Source organism: Melanerpes formicivorus, unplaced genomic scaffold (genome assembly GCF_026170545.1).
Source record: "Melanerpes formicivorus ecotype bairdi unplaced genomic scaffold, bMelFor1.0.p_v2 SCAF_7, whole genome shotgun sequence".
Taxonomy (NCBI): Eukaryota; Metazoa; Chordata; class Aves; order Piciformes; family Picidae; genus Melanerpes; species Melanerpes formicivorus.
Genome location: NW_027142359.1, coordinates 17,746,681 through 17,768,901, shown reverse-complemented (window position 1 = coordinate 17,768,901; position 22,221 = coordinate 17,746,681). Strand labels below are relative to the sequence as shown.

General features: G+C 37.0%; 1 protein-coding gene across 14 annotated transcripts in view; it reads left to right on the top strand.

Moving 5' to 3' along the window:
- ZNF644 (zinc finger protein 644) overlaps nt 1-20,997 on the top strand; it is an 82,238-nt gene extending 61,241 nt beyond the window's left edge. For 8 of the 14 annotated variants that reach the window (XM_068141230.1, XM_068141235.1, XM_068141227.1 and 5 more), the window contains 6 exons: nt 2,197-4,234; nt 4,680-5,235; nt 5,426-6,031; nt 8,547-8,669; nt 15,829-15,931; nt 16,423-20,997. In XM_068141230.1, coding sequence (XP_067997331.1) covers nt 2,228-4,234; nt 4,680-5,235; nt 5,426-6,031; nt 8,547-8,669; nt 15,829-15,931; nt 16,423-16,615 — 3,588 coding nt within the window. In that variant the 5' untranslated portion in view covers nt 2,197-2,227 and the 3' untranslated portion in view covers nt 16,616-20,997. Of the gene's footprint in view, nt 1-253; nt 401-854; nt 928-2,196; nt 4,235-4,679; nt 5,236-5,425; nt 6,032-8,546; nt 8,670-15,828; nt 15,932-16,422 lie in introns of those variants that run through there. The other 6 variants (XM_068141236.1, XM_068141232.1, XM_068141237.1 and 3 more) reach the window with 3 other exon arrangements.
- The last annotated feature ends 1,224 nt before the right edge of the window (nt 20,998-22,221 follow it).

Below are 22,221 nucleotides of genomic sequence, written 5' to 3'. Positions count from 1 at the left end.
CTAGCTCTGCAATAGCAAAACAAGGAAAATGCACATCTGAGACAAAATTGGCTCACTAAATTTCTTCTAAACTTTTTGTGAATATTTTTATACTCTGCTGCCTGTTACTGTATGAAGCTTACATTATTCAGTTGTGTAATTGTTGGAGCTGTTGTGCATTCTTGTAGATTTCATGTATTTTAATTTACTTTTGCATTCTTGCTTCTTAGTATGTGTTTGCACTGTGTCTCCTGCTGGGTGGTGCATTATCACCATTTTAGGGTGATAGATTTGAATGTGATCTTATTGGAAGTTTATGTTGTGGTGGAAAATGACCCATCTCAAAACAGCAAAGAAATGCAAAAATCTAAGAAATGGGAAGATGAGAAACTGGAGTGTCTAGTAGAACATTTGCTTAAAGGTATGTTACAGATAAATAATACAGCCAAATACTTCATACACTGAACATTTCATATTCATCTTACATGAATGTTGCTGTGTTTGTGAATTAGGTAGTTCAATGAGTGAGTAGCAACAGAAACAGTTTCTAAAATTGCAACATCCTTTCATTGTATTTCTACTCCAAAGGTAATTACTTTATCTTCAAAATAGTAAATAACTCATTTTGTAAATAAATTAATCATAGTTTGATTTTTAAAAACTTAAAAGAGGCTAAAGTACTTTTTCCTTTTGCTGATTTTAAACAAAACAAAGACAATAACAGAATTTCCATGGGGCCATAGCTAACTCTGAATTGTGTGGATAGCTGTCAAAATATTGAATTGAAAAACTAGTAGAAATGCTGGACTCACTTTAGAGTGTAATGCATAAAGATGACAGGAGTGTTGTTTAACCAGGTTGTTCTCTCTTCTTAGGAAAAAAGAATGTCAGGAGTGGTCTTTCTTGATTTCGATGAAGGGCCATTGCAGGGAGCCATGGATATTAGTTGTGAGTTAAAACATCTTAATTCAAAGAGTCTAAGTAATGATTCCTTTTAAGTCTAATCAAAGTGTTAATTAGTTAGTGAAACTAAGCATATGATGGTACAAATCAAATCCCCTGGAAGATCAAAGTGAATAGTACTCTTTAAGGGCATAATATGTGATTTCTGTAAAATACATAGATATTTCTGGCTGGGATGGGTATTTTAATGCCTTGTGCTTACTGTCTTGTGAGGACCTATATAAGAAGTAAATGCCAAGGGGACTTAAGTTCACACTCCTGTTTATTACACACCAATTTTCATGTGTAGGCAACTTCTTGTCGTGCTTACTAAGTATGACTGGGTGTGATTTTTGTGTATGAATGAAAGTCATTTGTAGAAAGACGCTTATGTACACAAGGCCTCCCAGAAGCAATTGATATCTAGTAGTTCTCTGTACTAGTAGATACTATTATTGTTATGTTCTGGATTCAACATGGTGATTTCCTCTGGTAGGTAAATCCTGATGGGTTTTTTCCTAATGGGAAGACTTTTTCCATTTTTGAGAAGGTGCTACATTATTTGCTCATTATTTATGATAAACTTATAAGCATGATCTGATTTATTTATTTTAAAGCAAGGAGAGTCCTTTTGTAAGAAGACATTTAATTTTTTCAATGAATTTGAATCATTGCTATGTCTATCAGATGATGTGTCTTCTCCTTTAATACCAATATAAACACTTCTGCAGGCTTTTGTGTAGCATCAGGTCAGTTGTATACAAACACTCTGAAAGAAGTGCTACCTTGAGATAGGTAAAGATTATTTTAGTTTCCTAGCTGCTTAAAGGAAAATATGGTTGCTGGCTTAGTTGGTTGTTTTTTTTTTCCCTTTGAAACAAACAGGGACAGCAACAAACACTAAATGACTAGCAAGGTGTCTCAGTAGCCTTTATTCCTGACTTGTTTCACTTCTAGAAAACAACCAAGAGGAAACTCTGTTTATGTGTATGTAGAATGCATTTGCACAGGTTTTAACGATCTCATTTCTCCCATCTAGCTTGCGTGTAGGTTGTCAGGCTTTTTTTGAATTGAGATACTGGGTTTTTTTGCTGTATTATTATAGCATAGCAAAATAGCATAGATTGTAAAATTGCTTCATCGATTAAACAGGTTTTGAACTTGTTAAAAATCTGGGTTTAGATTCCTGTGTGAAGGGTGATTTTGAAGAAAGTTGTGAATTCAAATTGCCATTATTTCTGTGATCACCTGATCATTTTCTTGTTTTCTTTTCAGTATAAATGTACTTAATGGACAGACCAGCAATATGGATGATATAGAGAGAAATACTGAAGTCACTGGTGCTAAAGAAGAGGAGGAAATCCTTTGTGATGACAATTTCGTATCTGAGGAAGAAGGTGGCATTCCTAAACCACAAGAGAGCGATGCGTCATTTCAGACAAACAATACATTGACTCTGCCTGAGGAGCTATCAAGGGACAGATCTGAAAAAGCTTTAAGTGGAGGCCAGACTTCTCTATTTATACACACTGGTGCTCCTACTGTTTCTAGCGAAGACTTTGTCTCGTCTAGAGGAACTGCTGTTAATGGACCAGTTTCACACTCCACCTCAACTAAGACTTCCATTATGAGTAAAGGCAGTATTTCATTAACTACCGGACAGACTGTAGGTCATCACACAGATTCCTGCTCAACTTTAACAGTGGTTCATGATCTTCAGCTGCCTGCAAAGAGTACAACACAGAAATCAAATCAGCACCAAGTTTTATTTTTGTTACCCGATGTAGCACATGCTAAGAGCCTGACTCATTCCATTAAAAATCTACCTACCTCTTCTTCAGTTGGTTGTGATTCACAGAAATCAGTAGGAACTAGTGTAGATAGCACTTTAGTAGGCCCTGTAGAAGTCTGTGAGGATGACAAAAATTTGCTAGTAAAAGACGATTGTGTCGATACATTAACAGGCATTTCCTCAGGTACAGGTGGTTTCAGATCAGGATGTGATCCCAGCTGGGATAGACAAAAAGAGTTCATCCAGTTCCTTATGACAAATGAGGAAACAGTAGAGAAGTCTCCCGTTCACTGTAAAGTAGGCTCAGAAAAAAAGCGAAAAAGGAAAATGGATGTCAGTAAAATTACACGCTATACTGAGGACTGTTTTGATGATAGCAGTTGTAAATCAAAACTACTAAATGTTGACTTCCTAGAGCAGAATGAGGACCTACAAATAGAACCACAAAAATACTCACTGAGTAAAGTGAAGCCTGAATCTGCAGATGAGGAGCTGGAAGCTGTTGATGCCATCCAGCAGCTCATTTATAGTCCTAATAGTAACTGTGCAGAAGATACTTCCCCTGTTCACACTAGCACTTTTCTTTCCAACACTTTAAAAAACAAATGTGAACAGAATGATTCTGAATCACCATCTACTTTTAGTACTGATGAACCATCATTTTATCCCTGTACAAAGTGCAATGTGAATTTTAGGGAGAAGAAACATCTGCATAGGCATATGATGTACCATTTGGATGGAAACAGTCATTTCCGACATCTTAATGTCCCCAGGCCCTATGCATGTAGGGAATGTGGAAGGACATTTCGAGATCGTAATTCACTTCTTAAACATATGATAATTCACCAAGAAAGAAGGCAGAAACTGATGGAAGAAATACGTGAGCTGAAAGAACTTCAGGATGAGGGTAGGAGTGCACGGTTACAGTGCCCACAATGTGTATTTGGTACCAATTGTCCCAAAACGTTTGTGCAGCATGCAAAGACCCACGAAAAAGATAAAAGATATTATTGCTGTGAGGAGTGCAATTTCATGGCTGTGACAGAAAATGAACTGGAATGCCATCGAGGGATTGCTCATGGAGCAGTAGTCAAATGTTCAATTCTTGGTGGCGACATGTCCCAGAGGAAAACACAGAAAAAAGCATCCTTGAAAAATCCATATTTAGGATCCTCCAAAAAGTCATCAACGTATATGTGTAAGATGTGTCCCTTTACTACTTCAGCAAGAAGCATTTTAAAAAAACACATGGAATATTTGCACCCAGCATCATGCATCGATCCCTTTGGTAGCCATCTTAGACTAGAAAAAAGAAAAAGCAGGATGATAGAAGACTCTTTAGAATTTGGTAGCAGGACAAAACAGTTGATGAAACAATCTTCTACTTTTCCAAAGAACTCTGTTTTAAAGCAGGATGTAAAAAGATCGTTTGGCTCTACTTCGCAGTCCAGTAGCTTCGCAAAACTTCACAAGAGACCCTACAGGATACAGAAGGCTCGGAAAAGCGTTTCACAGTCATCTGTAAGTGTATGCAGTCTAAATTCTACAAACAAGACTCTTTTAATTAGAAATAACATTGACCAGAAGCCTTAATATTTTCATCAAGCAGCAAAACAGAAGGCTAGTGTCAAAAAAAAAGCAGTAAATTTTTATATATACACAAATATTAAAGCTATAGTGTGATTAAAAAAATAAATCTAGTGACTCTTACCCTTTGCATTTAAAAAAGGAAGAGTCCAAATCTGTCAGTTCTTTACATTTGTTTTCTTCATCATTAGTCCCCATAATAATTGTTTTCACATTGATTCAAATAATGGTTGCAAAAGGGCAGAAGGCTGTAAAGATCGTAGGCTTATAGCTGTAAAAAGAGTGGTTAAAGAATCCAGGAGGGAAGGCTCTGGTAACAGGAGATTATTTGGATTGCTATCCAGATTTTCTGCATAAAATGACTATTGTTGTTTTACAGAAACTAAACTCTGCTGAAAAAAAAGACAGCTACGAAACAGAGGATGAAAGTTCATGGGATAATGTTGAACTATGTGATTACACTACACAGTCTATGGAGGATGAATCTTACAGTGATATTAATCAGGAGCATCTAAACCTATTCCCTATATTCAAAGGTAAAATGGAAGATCATGAAGCTGGTGATAAATCTTCACTTAGTTATGAGCAGAATGATGGCTTTTATTTTGAGTATTATGAAGATGCTGAGGGTAGTAACTTCCTGCATGATTTGCATGATCCTCAGAATTTGGAAAATGTAGGATCAGCATTGCCAAAGCATAATTCAGTTTTCCATTGGACTGATTTGTCACTTGAAAAGAAGTCCTGCCCATACTGTCCAGCAACCTTTGAAACAGGTGTTGGATTGTCCAATCATGTCAGAGGACATCTTCACAGAGCTGGACTAAGCTATGAAGCCCGTCATGTTGTTTCACCAGAACAGATAGCAACAAGTGACAAAATGCAACATTTTAAAAGAACTGGAACAGGAACTCCTGTTAAACGTGTTAGAAAAGGTAAGGTGTTTTTTCTGTTACGGTTTGTTTCTGTTTTTTAATGGGGGTATAAAGTAATGGGGATGAAGGGATTTACTGGGCACTAAATAAGACTTGCTCTATCTTGTAAAGACTCTCTTCTTGTGATACAGTGTTGTTATGTGTAGCTGTATATAATTGTCTAAAGATGTGATCATTATTTTCTTTGTAGCAATTGAGAAATCTGAAACTTCCTCTGAGCACACATGTCAGCTCTGTGGAGGCTGGTTTGATACTAAAATTGGATTGTCTAATCATGTGCGAGGACACCTGAAGAGGCTTGGCAAAACCAAGTGGGATGCACACAAGTCTCCGATCTGTGTTCTGAATGAGATGATGCAAAACGAGGAGAAGTATGAAAAAATCCTAAAGGCTTTGAACAGTCGTCGCATTATTCCCAGACCGTTTGTTGCTCAGAAATTTGCATCAAATGATGACTTTTTGTCTCAGAATGTTATACCTCTTGAAGCATACCATAATGGCCTAAAGACTGAAGATGCATCTGTGTCTGCATCAGAGGAAGAAGGGCTGAGTTTCCTAAATGAATGTGATGCAACAAAAGCAGTACTACATTCAAGAAAAAAAAATCAGTCACTTACACTGATAGAACTCCTGAAAAATAAGAGGTTAGGAGAAGAAAGGAATCCTATTATTTCTCCTCAAAAGATTCATAATCAAACTGCAAGAAAGAGGTTTGTTCAGAAATGTGTTCTTCCATTAAATGAAGACAGTCCATTGATGTATCAACCACAAAAAATGGACTTGACTATGCAGTCAGGTAAGATGATGTTTCTAGCTGTCTTGACAACATGTCCAAAGAATCATTTAATTCATACAAATGTAGAGTATTTTATTTGGGGTTCATTTAATTCTTGTTTCATTTCCAGAGGACACTGACTGCAAGAAGTAGCACATCAAATTTCTCTAACATGTTTTTCCTAATGTGAAAAAAACAAAACAAAACTGAGGGTTTTTTTTGCATGGAGCATCATTCCCGTTCTGCATATGCTTGGGCATACAAATCCAAAGCAAACACAAAATAAGCTTCAGTAAGGAAGAAGACACATGCTACTGTAATGAATTTAAATGTCCATGTATACTTGGTAGTCTAACAGTTCTGAAATGTTTGGGCTTATAAACCCTGGTTTTGGGACGTGCTTCATTTAAATCTTTGAGGTTTGTGCAGAGTAGCATTTACTCAAACTAACAGAACTGTTGATACTATTACAAATGCATAATATTCCAAACTGGTGGATCACTGTCAACTGATTGTGATGTTTTTAGGCAAATGTACTCTTACAATATAGATTAATTCTTGTTTGTTTCAAAATTGTGGCTGCTGTGAGAAATGCTTGCTTAGGGCCTGTCTGTCCTGAGTGAAGACCCGTACTAGTTCAAGCTTTGTTGGAATACAGTTGTAGTCAGTTGGTTTCTAATGTACAACCCCTGACCGGCATGGACAGAAATTGCCCCTCCACTGACAATTGTGCTAATGAAACAATTCTTAATCAGCTTCCCAGATACTGTATATACTAGTAGAGCAGGGGCTTAGAGTGATATTTTTTAACCTACTTGTCACATAACTGCTATGTCTAGTCTTGGGAGATTCTTACAACATTCTTTTTAATGTGAATGTAGAGCTTTCATTTACCCATTTCTTGTTTGGACACCACCTTATGATGCTGCAGGATTCTTTAGATTGAGGAGCAGGTTCTTAATTTTATACCCCGACTTTATTTGGTTCTGTCGATTTTCTTGTTATTAGCCAGTGCAGGTTAGTAAAACTGGCAGTGCCTAGTACTTTTTTCACTTGTATTCTTGTCTTCCTTTAAACAAATAAAAACAACAACAATCCAGTGTGCTCAGAAGTTCTTTCAGGGGACTACAAAAGTGTGGCAATTAATTTCTTAACAAAGGTGGCTTTCTAAAATGACACGATAGAAGTGGAACAGAATTACATTTAGTGTGTTCTGGATATCTGTGGTTGTCCTTTAAGGCAGGAGATTGCTTAATAAAGGAAGCATATCTTTGACAGGCATAATGATACGAAAATGATACGGAATAGCTTGCCAAACCTGATGTTGTGTGTTGCTTTCTGGTGTTTGCTGCTGTATACTAGGTAGCACCTGTTGGGTTGTGATGAACAACCAGGTGAAAATAAACATTTGCTTGCATAGTACTAACCGTTATGGATGGGCCTCTGTAAGTCTGTGGCTGAGGGAGCGGAATTTGACAACTAATGCACTGTGCCAATTGACTTAATAAGAAAATATTTACCATCAAGTTGAAATTCTTCCGTTTTTCCTAAAAAGGCAAACGGTTCTAATTCTGGTGTTTGGGGTTTGGTTTTTTTAAATTTTTTTACCAATCAGATATTCTTCTGTAACTTGCCTGAAAAAACAGCATGTCTTCTGTGGGATGCTGTAGAATAGCGTTCTCTCTTTCCTGCAAACAGAGGCTTTCTAGCTGAGTAGTTTTAGCTTTTTGATTTAGTCTCATTTATTAGAAGAAAACTTGAAATATTAGTGGACCAAAACAATCTGTCTCTGTAAAATGAAGGGAAAACTTTATGGTGGAGTAGAGAATAAGTTATAATGGTGTCTTTGTCTGGTAAGTGAGGAGTTCAGTATTGTTTCACTGTTTTCCTGTGATAAATAGCATGTTGCTTTGTTGATCATTTATTTAGCACAAAGATTTTAGCAAAAAACTTCAAATCATTAACTTTCATTATCAATTGCGCATCTAAAGTAATGAACAGAAAATGCACTGAACAATGTTTTGTCTAACAGCTGTTCAGTGGTGTGTTTACCACCTTTTTCTCTGAGCCTTCAACAGCAGCCTAATTTAGTATCAAGCTCTTCGGTCTTATGGGTAACACACTTTTAATTACTGCTTTGTCAACTAGACTTTTCAAATTGTCTTTATTGGCAATGTTGCAAGCTCTGAAATTTCTCAAGAGAATTGTACTATTCAAATTGCAGGATTGTATTTTGGGATTAGAGCTTTCATAATGTGGAGATCTGTAGGAACTTGATAGTAGGTATTAAAAGCAGAGTAGCCTAATGGGCTCAAGTTGCCTTCTTTCTGTTCTTTTTCAAATAACATGGTTTGGCTTAAAGCACTACCTGGAGAACTAATGGCGGTTAACTTGGATCCTTCTAATATACTAAGCAATGGCATCAATGCAGTGAATATATTTTAAAGCATCTTTATTGCAGAAAACTTTTTACAACGCTTTGAGAATTTCATTTTTTGAAGAGAGAACTGGATTATAGTTTTCTTTTGAATGATAGGTATGCCTGTGAAGCTTAGAACGTGTGTGCATTGCAATACGACGTTTACAAGTGCTGTTAGCCTGTCCAACCACTTACGCGCTTATGCACGAAAGAAGAGTGCTGGACTTTTGACTGGGACAGGTATGTTTTGTTACAGATGTAAAAGCAAGTCTGTCTATGATACATTTTCTTCATCAGACTGGACAAAAGCATATGTTAATTCAAAATAATTTTGAAGCTTCTTATAATAAGCAATTTATTTGCCATAAAACTTCAGCAACCTGTAAGAAAAGGTATGTTGCTGTTGTCCACTCTCATGTCTGATTTTCATTCTTACTCATTTATTTTGAATCCAACACTTAAGGTATGTAAGCAAAACTAAGAGATGGTCTCTTAAATTCATTCTCCTACAGTATTGCAAATTACAAACTAGCTAGATGACCTTCTAATGAAGTATTTAAAAGCATCACAAAAATGAGAGCAGGACAAAAGAAAATTCAAGCCCCACAAATAGTTTTTGCAACCTAGTACATATAATTATTAAGAATACTGTAGTTATAATAGGAAAAGCAAGTGATTCTACAGTTTATTTATAGCAACATATTGTATGTAGTTGGTTTCATTTCTTGTTTGGCTCACAACCCAAAAACTGCCTGGTCTGTCATGGAGTGAGTGTAGTACAGCATTTGGCAGTGATGCTAATGTTTCCATATTAAAATACATTTAATTTTTAATTTCATCTGCTTTTCCATGTTTTTACTTATTTCCACAGACCTGCAGTTTACTTGGCTGTAGGCAATTTTTTACTTTCTTGGATTATGACTGACATTTGTGAGACTTTGTATGATCATCAGCAAATTAGGGAGCGGAGGTGGTACATAGTGAAGAAAATTTGGAGATAGGAAGTTTGGAGTATTCAGTTAAGAAGGGCATCCACCAGCTTTCTGTGTCAATAAGCACAGACTTGCATATAGTTCTTTGGAAAAGTGGATCATTCTTTTTATCTGCAGATAAGTTGTTATGCTAGGAATGACCAATTGAGATTCAGATTTCTCTGCAGAAAGATAAAAAAATATTTTTACCAACTGGGCCTGTGACTGCCAGGACATAGGATACGCTAAGTTAATGCTATAACAAAATGGATTTAGCAGGAAGTCAGAGTAATATCCAATATGTAGGAGTATGTGCCTTTAGGTAGTGATTCTAAAAGTTTTCATGTTTACTTGGTAGAAAAATAACAGTGGACTTCCTTTACCACTGCTATGATTTGATATTAGCCCTGTAGTGAGTTACTTTGCTCGTACACCTACTCATGACATATTTTTCAATATCTAGCTATTTAAATTGCACATTGAAATCCTAACAGTAATTCAACAGAGGAGACACTTTGGCAAACAGGGTAGTACTTAAATATTGGATTCTGGACAAGCTCCTTGTACCTCAGCTTCCGTTTTGCTAAATGGGAAGAGTGGATCTAGCTTGTTAAGGTTTTTTCAGGGATTTTTGTTTTCTTTAAGAAATGTATTTTGCTACTGAAGTAGCACCATACTTGTCAGAGCAGTTGTCACTTTCTTTAAGAGATCTGAAAGACAACTCCTGAATCTTGTGTCACTAGAGCTAGACATTTGTTTAAAATTAGGTTAGAAACAAAATAAAGTTAGAAGCAAAGCTTTAGGGAAAACCCAACCAACCAAAAAAACCACCCCACCTTTAAACAAACAAACAAAAATCTTTAATTTCAGAGTCTGGAGCTGAGCCAGATAAATAGCTTGCAATGTGTGGATAAAGGTCTTCCACTTAAACCACTGAGTTAGGCTTAAGTTGTAGCTACAACTTTATGCAACCCATGTATATCTCTATTAACTGAGTCATTACCATCAGAAACATTGTCACTCTGCAAAGTTTGAAATGTGTGCTTGGTAACAGAGTAAGCTCTGTGCAAGGCTTGTAGACCAGAAAATATACTTTTAAACAGTGGTTTTATTTGATATCCCACTTAAAAAGCTTTGGGAAGAGGATTATTTTATTGCAAGACTAAGCTCTCACACATGAATTTTAAATTGTGCTGTGATTGTTGTTCTACAGGACATCTCAGGTTTTTTGTATTAAAAAATGGCTACCATTGAGAGCAATCTAAAGATGTGTGCAATTTTGCTTCAGCCTCAAACCTGTATGGAGACAATAAGGATATACTTATACAGGTTCTGTAATGTGTTTTCATGAAGCCTTAATGCCTTCTAAAGAAAACATAACTACAGAAATGGTGGTTGAATATTTCTCTCAGTTTCTTGCTGTAATTAAGTAATTGTGTGTAAACACGAATGCTGTAATTCTTTCATTCAGCATTTTTTATGAGAACTATCTAGGCATTACTGTTCAGTAAGAGAAATATGTAATCCCTGCATGCCACTAAAGTGAGACCTTTGCTAGTACTACATTACCTTGTGTGCTAGTTTTCTGCTCAGGCTTTTGGTTTGCATGTTTTTGATAATACTATTGTATTGCTTTCCTAACAGATGCCCCACTTCAGTTAGTAATGTGACTGCATTTAGTTCTGTTTGGTTTTTTTTTAATGCAACTTGATAGTTTTAGCAGTATAACAACCATAGTTAAGCATAATGACAAATACTGAGAATGGACTCAAGAAAAGCATTCTAGAAGTGAAATTTTCTAGAATGGTGGCTGTTCAAAGTTGGTGTTTGTTAAACTTAATTTGTGTGTAAAGTTAATGCCGTTTGGATCCGCTGCATAGCAAACCCGTGTTTGGGTTCTTTTGGATATTCTCTTGCTTTTCTGTGTTAGTACTTACATGATGGTCTCCAAGTGTCTGACTAGAACGTGAATTTATTTTCTGTTATGCAGGCCCATTTTGAACACTCCAATGATTTGGTCACTCATTTTGAGTAGATTTCCTATTTGTACCTGTTTCAATTAATAGCCAACACATAGGTGTTTCTCAGAGCACATGAGTAACTTAGTTCTTTCTTCTAATAAGAGCATTACATAGACCTGTGCAACATCCTCCAAGTGCATCTCACTCTTCTTGCTGCGGTTCTTCCTTCCTTCCTTCTTTTTCTCCTCTCTAGGCCTCTCTTTCTCCCCAAAGTCTCTCAATACTCTCTTGAACCCTGACTTTCTACATTTTCTCTTTGAGGACTGTTCTCACATACTGTCTTACCTGCTATCATCTTCTGGGAATCACCACTCTCTTCTTTAATCTTTGTTTCTGTAGATGGAAACTGCTTTTTCAGGAATTTGGGAGAGAACAATAAAATACCAAGCCAAGGAGTTGGGCCTTTGGGCCAACAGTATGACTGAGGTAGCAGTTCTTGTGACCATTATGCTGCCAAATAATTTCTAATATTGCATGGTCAAAGTTACAGCTTCAGAAAGCTTACTGAGGAATTATATGCAGCTAGAGCAGAAATTTGAGGTCCACTGTGCTGTTATACTTAAAACTGATCCAGTGTCACAATGTGATAATTATTAGTATCCTATAAAATCTTTCAGGGAGCAAACTACTAGAGGCCTTTCTTTAATGCATTTTACTATGCAGCAGTGATGAGGATAGGTAGCAAATGATTGAATTTGAAATATTAGTGAATAAGTACACAAGAAAGATGATTCTTTACGTTTTAATTGGCAGCAGGCTTAAGTGATAAATTGGATCCGTTTGTGTGTGTAATTATTCAACTTGTATTACCTTAGGTATGCTGTGACAAAAGTCATGAAGTCTGAATAAAGTCTGAATTCAGACTTCCTGAAGTGAGTATTCTGTGTCGGGGGGGCATCAAGAAACAGAGCATGCCAGTTAGCATAGATGTGCTTTTAATTTTGAACCTCAGGTCAAATGTGATGGCATGAAGGACCTCTGATTGTGATGTCCCTAATTCATGTTGGTTTAGGCATGCTCATTTTGGCCTCCTGTCTCCTTCCACTTGTAGTCTGTTTTGATGAGTAGTCACAGAAGTTTTTTTTATATGCCACCTTTTTTAACCTAGTATTTATTTTTCTGAATAGTGTGTTCTGATAATTAATTTGAGTGCCTCAGGGAGATTCTTTCGAAGTTTGATTGCCTTTTGTTTTAAAAGGGTTGTTTCCTTGTCATGCTGTTTCAGGTTTGATGTAGTGGTGTAGGTAGTCGTTTTCAAAAAGTTTTTGGAATGGCAACCAGGAAACACCAAGTGGCCGAACTTAAAGGAAGGAGGCTTTTTCCAAAAAGAATTGGGCCTTTATGGAGAATGAGGGATGGTAGCTTGAGAGTTGCCATAGCCACAAAGTAGGCGCTAATGGTAGGTAGTTCCTGCCTCTCCCTGGCACTTAGCTGCAATTGCCATTCAGATTGCTAGACCTAAATAATCTTGGTTTCTTCCCAAAACTGAGTACTTGCCGAGGAGGTCACGCTTCTTCACAGTAAAGGCAGTAACAATTCTAATCAGAACATAGCTACGTTTTATTACAGATAAGGCAATGGTTTGTCTTGGTACTTGCAAGCACTTGTAAGCGTCATATCAGTGGAGTATGTAAGTGTGTGCATGTGACTTTAAATTTGCTACTGTCTGGATAGATGAAAATGAAATTAATGTGACAGTTAACAGTGTCTCTGATAGCTGGTGCTGGAAATGCGGTTTTCAGTCAGCTCTAGGTAGATGTTGACACTCTGCTTTCCTGCGTCTTTGGAGTTCATTGGATTAACTTCAAAACGTGCTTTGTGCTTTCCAAAATGGGAAGGACTAGGTTAAATGACAAAGGGAACAAAAAATACTCCTTACAGAACACAGGTTTCATAGTATTCTTAGTATTTTCTGTCTTTTGTAACAGCTTCTTGCCTTAGGCAAATCTACTTCTAGTCATAGCTAAAGTACTCAGAATGTACTGAGCTATCTGAATTTTTTTTCTTCATGTCTTCTACCGTGATATTTGCTGCTCTTTGTTTTGTGGTTTCTCTTTCCTAGAGCCTCCATGAGATGGCTCAGAGAGGATGCCCACTCTTTTGTTTTCTCGTTCTTGGAAAAGGTACCTTTCAAGGAAGAAGAAACTACCTCTCTTGCTATGCTGTGGCAGTTTTCTCTGGGTGTTGCTGCCTATTTGATTGCAGTAGTTGTGGGGGTTTGGGGGGGGGGGGTTGTTCATCCAAGATTACACACCTGTGCATACACAAAACCGTTAGGCTTCAGGAATTCTGTTGCAGAACACTGAGTCGGTTCCAGAAAGAAAGTGAAAGCTCTCTGAAATGCTTGGAACCTACGTGAGTAAGAATCAAATTTCTTGATGTTTGCCAACATGAAGGAAATAAGCTAGTTCTTGTTTCAAATGTGTGTAGGCTTTTCTAGAAGGAGCCTGCTGTCTACTGCTGCATTGTTTGTTTGTTTTTAAACTCATGTCAACGGGCATCAACTAACTGACATCAGATGCAACTCATGGATGTGTTTATATTTGGATAATACTGACTTCATTCCCCTCCTTCCTGTGAAATTCTGCAAAGCTTTTGCTGTAGTAACTGTGCCAGACATGAGGTTGGCCCTCATGCAAATGCTTCTTTCTCTTCAGAGAATGGGTGTCTAGGTTCAGTGTTTTATCTCCTTACATTTCTGATGATGATGTTACTGATGTTTTGGTGTGTAAAATATTTATACTACTTGGTAGTTCCTGTAGCCTGAAAGATAGCTTTTTTTTCTTCCTAGTTATATGAAGATTATACTTTTAATGAGAGCATAAAAGCATTAAGAACCGCTTACCTCTTCACTTTTCCAGAGGTTCTCTTGTCCATTTCTGTCTCTCACCTGCTACCTTGAGTTACACTTTTATATCCAGACTACTTTCCTTGTTCCTATCAGAAAAAAGTGCTGTCTAGCCTCATCTTCCTAAAGATGGCTTGACCCAGGGTCTGAAGGAAGTCTCATTAGGTTGGTATCTGCTTTCTACTTGTTTGACTAGTTCTCTGGTACCTTCAAACCCCAGAAATTCATTCTGAGTTTTTTAGATACTGTAGGGATCTTTAAATTTGGGAATGGAACTGGGAAATGTCTGATGTATTTACAAGTTAAAAGTTTGGGTACATGTTAAAAGCCTTGAGAACTGCTCATTTGGAGGAAGCAAGAAAAATGAAGAATGCAATTAAAAGTGTGTGTTCTCTAAAACAGCATGTTTTACCTCATGAGATGATGTCTTCTGCTTCAGAATACTATGATTTATTCTTCTGGTTTGTATTACAGGAGTCAGAACATAGAGAAGTGTAACCATTCCCCCCCCCCCCCCCCCCCCCCCCCAGTTTTACTGTTAGCATTGCATTGTGCCTTTTGGTATCAACAGCACCACTTGTTACCATCCTTCAGGTTTCTGTGGAGTTCTAGTGTCAGTGTCTTGTTTTTTCGACTAGACTGTAGCTAAATACACTTCTCAGTTCAAGCGGTCACAAAGTTCTTGATTGTTTTCTTGAGCTTTATCAGCTGTTTTCATCATAACAATATTAACTCAGTTTAATCCCCTCATCCCCCAACTCTGCTTCTTAGAATCTACCAGTTTTGTTACAGATTACTATTAGATCTATTATGGGAAGTACAGACCTCGTGCTATCTGAATTCATTTGCTGTGTGTTTCTTTTCCCACACATTATATTCATATGTAGTTTCAAATGCTAAAACTCAGTTTTAAAAGTGGCCTTGCCATTCCTGTTGGTTGTCCTAAAACCAGCTCCCACTGCCAAGGATTAATGCATAATTAGTGGTAAGATGCATTAGAATTCAGACAGGAACAAGGGGAAAACTTATTTTGCCATTCTTAAAAGGGCAAACTTTTGCTTTATGTTGAAAACAAATTGCAGGTGTTTTATTCAAACTAGAAACTCTTGATTGTATTAGCTGAAAGCTACAACTTTTTGAAGTTGTAACTGGTTGAACATGAGTGGTCTTACCTGATGATACTTCAACTACAAAACAAGTTCGAGGATTTTGACAGCATTCCATGCATGAAAGGGAATTTCCAGTGGTGCTTTGCTTCTGTATACTTCTGCAGTAGGTTGGTAGGTGTTTGCTGATACTCAAAGAACAGTTTAATGCTGAGTGTCAATTATTTAGTCTTTTAAAGAACAAGCACTGCTACACTGAAAAAAAGCTTCATGTGTTTTGCATTTCTTTGAGCATGCTGTAATTGTTTTGGATTTACATTATAATTAAATGTAAAATAACAAGGAAGTAGATCGCTTTTCACTATTGCTATAGGGGATGTTTATTAAATATCTCTGTGTGGTTAACACTCATTGAAGTATCACTTTCACATATCAAAATTTCTCTCTTCTTAGCTTTAGACTGTAAGCAAAAGAAGTCAAGGTCAAGATCTGGAAGCAAGAAAAAAATGCTGCAATTACCTCATAGTGCTGATGAAGTTTACATACTCAGATGCAGGTACGTAGGATTTTTTATTGAAATAACATATTCGTAAGAAACTTGCTAATTTTAGTCAGAAGAAGATTTAAGATTCTATCCTGTAAATGGATTTGTGATTAAATTGAGTAATAAGAGGAGAGAAGCAGTAGCCTATTTGAATTAATTTGAACAAGAGGATTTGAATTGGTCATACTCAGGTTGCCAACTGTTTCTCTAGCTATAATCTTTGGTCATGTCCTTCAAAAGGAACCCTTTGTAAGATCAACAGATTGCTATTACCAGTGTTAAAAATATAAGAGTGTAAGTAGCATAAACTGCAGAGTATTTTTGGAGAGGGTTGCTATAAATTAACTCAAATTACTAAGGTTTTAAACAAACTTGTTTAGAACTAAGTCTCTGCTAAGGTAGAAACAAACTTGTAAGAAAAATACGACTTTCCACATAATATTTTTATATCTAACTGTACTGAAAAATTCTATTTTGATGGAATACTTTTAATATTTGCATAGGTTTTGTGGTCTGGTCTTTCGGGGACCTTTGTCTGTTCAAGAAGACTGGATAAAGCACTTGCAGCGACACATTGTTAACGCAAATCTTCCACGGACTGGAGCTGGCATGGTCGAAGTCACGTCACTACTTAAAAAGCCTGCTTCAATTACTGAAACTTCATTTTCTCTACTGATGGCAGAGGCAGCATCATAGAACAAGGCAACATTTTCAATTTTAATTGGGTGTAAATTTGAAATAACTTTGTCATTTTTTAAAAATAAATTGCTACACTAAATTATGTTTATAAATGCTAAGGACAGAAAAATAGAGGCAGTGGATTACAGTAACATCAAAATAAACTGAATACTTAAGTTACAGTAAGTAGTCTTTATATTTTATATAGAGTGGAAGATGTGTTTTTAAGGTTTATTATGTTTTTGTCAGTTACTGTGTTCACTATCAATACCAGACCATTACATGTATGGCAGCCATTTTTTAAATTGTTGCACATGGGTACTTAAAAGACAAATTTTAATAAAACAAAACAAACGACCCCACGTTCTCTTCAGTGTTACCCAAATCAAGGCTCTGTTTATTCCAAAAAGAATTACATAGTAAAATAAGATACTATTCTATTTTGTTTGTATGTATGTAGTGTTTTGTATAATACCAAGAACTGCTAATACAATTTACTCAACTTAGGGCATTAAATACCATGTACTTCATAGTTCAAGAGACTGTTTCATTCAAATAGGGCAATTAGTACTATTCTATCTAGGTGTGTAAGTGTTTTTTTTAAAACCACATGAGGCTTTTTGTACTAAAAAGTGGAGGGAAACTTGTTTAAACAAATTTCTAAGAGACACATGTACATAATACTGGAAATTTGTGGTAAGGAAATATTCTTTACTTCAGTTGCATTTCTCACTGACAATAAAGTGGTGGATCCATGCTACCTCCAACTTGTCAACAAAGATCATATTTACCCTTATGTTTTTGTATCATAGTAGATTCAACCCAACTTCCTTTATTACAGAGCATCTTTTTGTTAAGAAGTTTGTTTCTCTATGATGATTTACTTAAAGTCAGACTTGCTTACAGAAGTTTGCCTCTCTACTTTTTTATTTAACACTGTAGAAATGTACTAATAAGCATTGCTCACTACACGGTTAGAGTAGACTCTTCATTTATAATTCTGTTTAAAAGATTGATCATTTTAGAAAATTTGAACATAAAATATTTCCACATATGAAGAGAATGTTTACAACGTAAAATTTAGAGCTTGTTTTGGATGTGATTATATGTATGAAAACTGTAACACTATGCTCATGCTAAGGACCTACTTACAGAATTACTGAAATAAATGTGCTGTGAGGATGGAAATATGGTGCAGGTGTCTTGGTCATGCTGAATTGTGTTTGTTCATTTAAACTGTCTTCAGAACGTTTTTGTTTAAATCAAATCCAGTTCCTCTACAAATCAATTTTGTATGCAAGTAACATTTCATTTTGCTCAAATAGGGTAACAGATACTGTAGTTAAGCCAAGGATATGCATTGATATTTTCTTTATATGTAAATAAAGTTAAAAGCAGCTCAAACAAGAGGAGTATTTTGGTAGAGTATATACATACCTCACTGCCAGTGAAATTGCTTTCCTATGGTATATCTCCTTACCAGAAAAATCTCTAAATAAAAAGGTTTAAAGAAAATCTAAATGTCTATAATGTGAAGCATTTATTTGCATTGTGTGAATTAAGTTTGTGAAACTGATTTGTCTTGCTTGAGATTAGAATCTTCTCATGATCTTAAGTGAAAGTACATTTACTTGCAATAAACTGACTTGTTCACAGGCGCATTACATTTGATTGGTGGAAAATACAAGCAAGTGTCTGTCTTCCTGTATGTGTGCAGTTCAGAGTTAAGACACAAGGCTTGATAACGTTCTGATGAAATAGGTGGGTTAAAAATGCACAGAGTCCTGAGACAAGGCCATCCTAGCTCTGCCATGGTTTTAGTTAAGTAAGTGCTACAGGTGTTATACTGTACAAGTTACTACAGACGACTTTAGCTTTGTCAGCATTTGTTCCTTTTTTCTTTTCCCCTTTTCTTAAATTTTTAACTGGAGGGTCTGCATCAGTACATTCAAAGGCTGAAGAAAGAAGAGATTTTAGGAAAGATATCTGGAATCTTGAAGTGTAGTGCAGACAACTTACGTATATGCAGGCTAACAAATTTCTAAGTGGATGTTTGTGGGACTCTTTATTTTCTATATGCTGTGAAAATGGAAGATATACATCAATGTGTTGAAACAGAATAGAGGGAAATATTCAAGTTATCTTGAATGTTTATAATGCTTTAATAGAGTGCTTGTTTACCCTTATCACCAAAAAAAGGTGCTTGTGAGAGCGCCATATTTTGTGGCTGTTTAACAGATGAAAAAGAAAATCAGTTAAGTGCAAATGATATTTATCTAGTATTGTTAAGAATGCCTGTAAGGTAAAGCCATACTGTGTGAAATTTAGCAGTAGCAAAAAACTCTATTAGGTTCATAATAATAAAAGCCTAGTTAATTCTATTGAAGTCATTAAACCCCGATCGTGAGCTGCTTTGTGTAACACTAAAATGCAAGGTTTTGTTTGAAGAGTGGAGAGCTCTAGGCCTCATAGTTTCCAAAATGAGATTCTTTTGATGAGGAGCAGAAGTTTTCAGCAGCATGCTTTCTGAGCAGGTGGGCACTGGAGCTCTGCGCCCTGCTTGCATCCAATCCTTGACTATATAGTATGAAATACATATAAAAGTTCTAGAACTCTTCTGATCAAATTAATTGCATATGTGGTTGAGGTGGGCTGAAGATTTTATTATTTTTTTTAACATAAAAATAACTATTGAGTACCCTTAAGCTTTCTTTAGCATCTTGTCCTCAAGTGGAGTTACTATTTTTCTTGGTTTCTACTGCTTGGAAGTCCAGATCTTCTGTCACATCCCCCTTTCCAGAGTTACAGAGGTTCTAAATAATCTAGTAGAAGAGAGTTAATGAAGTCAGTCACTTTATTACATGAATCTCATGTTTTGGGATGCATGGCTTTGGTAGGTTCTATGGAAGTCTGTGCGAAGGAGCTGGGCTTCCTGAATTGCACATGCAAACACAAGTGGTTAGTCTGTTCTCATTAGCTAGATTGCTTTGGGGTAAAGGTTGCGGTGGCATAGTGATTTTTGTTGTATTGATTTTGGTTCCCTATCACAATCTTATGTGTTTCTGGAGTTGCCCTAGTTTCTGGTAAAGGTCTCTTAACTAGCAGCCTTTGGAAAAAGGAATTATCAGCATGCTAGAGAAGCCTGGGAAATTGTAGAGGACCACCCCTCATGCTTTAGAAGGTGATTTGCCTATATTCCCTGGTCCCAGTGGTATTTCAAAAGCATCTTAAAAAAAATATACTGTTTGAGTTCCTTGAAATGATGTTTCTGTGGGACCCTGAAAAGGTGATTTTTAAAGTGCCTGTGGTAGCTGCTGCCAAGTGGTAGTGTCTTCAGGCTGCATGGATGGAAAATGGGAGCTGAGACAAGCACATGACAACTTCCAGCTCACAAAGATCCCTGGGCATTTACTGCTGTTTGTTGTATACTGCTTCATGTGGATTGTGAGTCATATTGGGTGGACTAGTCCCACAAGCCAAGGTGGTCTAGCTTTGTTCACAGATCTGAGCTTTGTCTGGTCTTACCTTACCCCAGCCAGTGATGTCAGGATATGAGCTGCAGACCCCTCAATGGGAGAAAAGGCATAGGCCAGATAATACCTGACAGTAGGCTTTGGGGAGGGAAATTAAGTACCTAGTTCACCAGTGATGGGAAATGCTGCAGATGGGTTTTTTGTACTGGGCCAGACTTCATGTTTGAGCTGTGTGCCATTCAGAGTCCTGCCTTTTCAGCCACACTCAGGGAAATCACCAAGCTCTGTGAGGTAAGTAGATCACAGGAGGATTGCAAGTCATGATCTGGGGCTCAGAGATGTGCATCCATCCAAAGTTTCGAAAGGTCAGCATCATGGAACTGAGATGGGGAGATCTGTTCCTGCAAAGCTATTTTGACTTCAGTGTTTTTTCTGGACCAGATTTCCTGCATGTCACTAGTGCTTTATAGAGGGGTTATTAATTAAATCTACATCTGTACTTGATTCTGGAAACCTACAGGAGATAAATGTTGGCTGAACAAGTATGGAAAGATTTAACAGTGAATAACAAGCACTAGCTTTTGACTGAATGGTAAGGGCTGCGAGGAAAGCCTGTTTAGTTGAGCACTATGGTTAATAGACTTCCACTTTTTATCACTGTAGGTAATGTGTGGATACCTAACACCAGTTTCATGGTTAAAAACAAAAAATAATGGTTTATATAGTTTTGGATTGTCTTTTTAAAAAACCTTTTTAGGATGGTACTTTAAAAGCTCTTTACATTTTGATTTCAGATATTTCAATCCACCATGCTTTGTAGGTGCTGTTGCCTGATACATGGCTAGCAATTTTGATGTAATGGAAACTTTTGGCCATAGTGCCAGGTCTGTAATCTCTTGCAATAAAATGTTCCTTTTTAACACTAAAGGCTTCTTTGTGTTCTTCCTCTTGGAGATGAGCTGCATGGAATGTGTCGCTTAAACCAAGGACTCCCACCCTAAACCAAATAGTTGCATGTGAGGCAAAGAGGGCAGGTTTGCTGGCTTCTAAAAATTTGTAGCCTTCAGAAAATTCAGGGAGATGAGGTATGGGGAGGTTATTTGCATTGCAGCACTGAAGACCAGCAATGAAGTTTGGTGGTGGAGGGAGCATTGCCATAGCCAGGAGTGCAAATCTGAAGCCAATCACAAGTAACAGCTCTCTTCTGTGTTGTGTTCTCCCAGTTATCACACAATCTAGTTTCACTGATGCGTTCTTTCCCAGTTGGAAGCAGTTCTTCCTTTCAGCACTAGTTGCACAGCAGCTTCCACATGCACCCGGACCCAGAGCACTCTGGAAAACTCAGGCTGCCTATCTATCACTCTGCAATTCCCTGCAGTCTCTTGCTGCATCATGAAAGGATCCAGTACCATATCACAACCATTTACAAAAACACGATAAAAATGCAGAGATTGATCAAAGATAACATAAAAGATTGTTGGGGAGTTTGGTTGGGTTTTTTTAAACTAAAGCTGAAGTGGGAGTTCCCTCTGTGATGTTTTGCTGGAGTGGATACTCTGGCACTGGTCCTTCTTATTTGCACTGTGGACTTGTATTTATGAACTTTCTATATGTAAAAGCAAACCACAAAGTCACTCTAACTTCAGTGCCTTACCTCCCATATTAAGACTTTAACATAAGCCAGCTAACAATCTTTTTATAAAACCTTATAAAACTTAATTTGATGCACTTGAGTAAAGTATAAAATAGAAAAACCTTGTGGTCCAAGTAGCTGGTGTCTGGTTGCAGTGGTGTGGCTGCAATGCTTTCCCTTTGGGGAAGTGATTTTGGCTGCTTTAGCTTAAATGCAGGTAGTTCCAGCAAGCTCAAACAGGTGGTGGAGGGGTCTGTGGTGTGCTCCTGGTTACAAAGCTGGTTTGCACATGTTGCCTGAAGACTGACGTGATGTTTTGGCTAGAAATAAGAATCAGAATAAATGTGTCTCTATACTCTTTAGCTGGAAGCAAAGTTTGTTCTGCTGCTTCCTCCTGCACGCTCTGCCCACTCTTTTTGGAAGCCATGGTTTAGTAGTCATGAGCTGTTGAGTGACAGGTTGGACTTGATGGCCTTTGAGGTCTTTTCCAACCTTATTGATTCTATGATGAGTAAAAC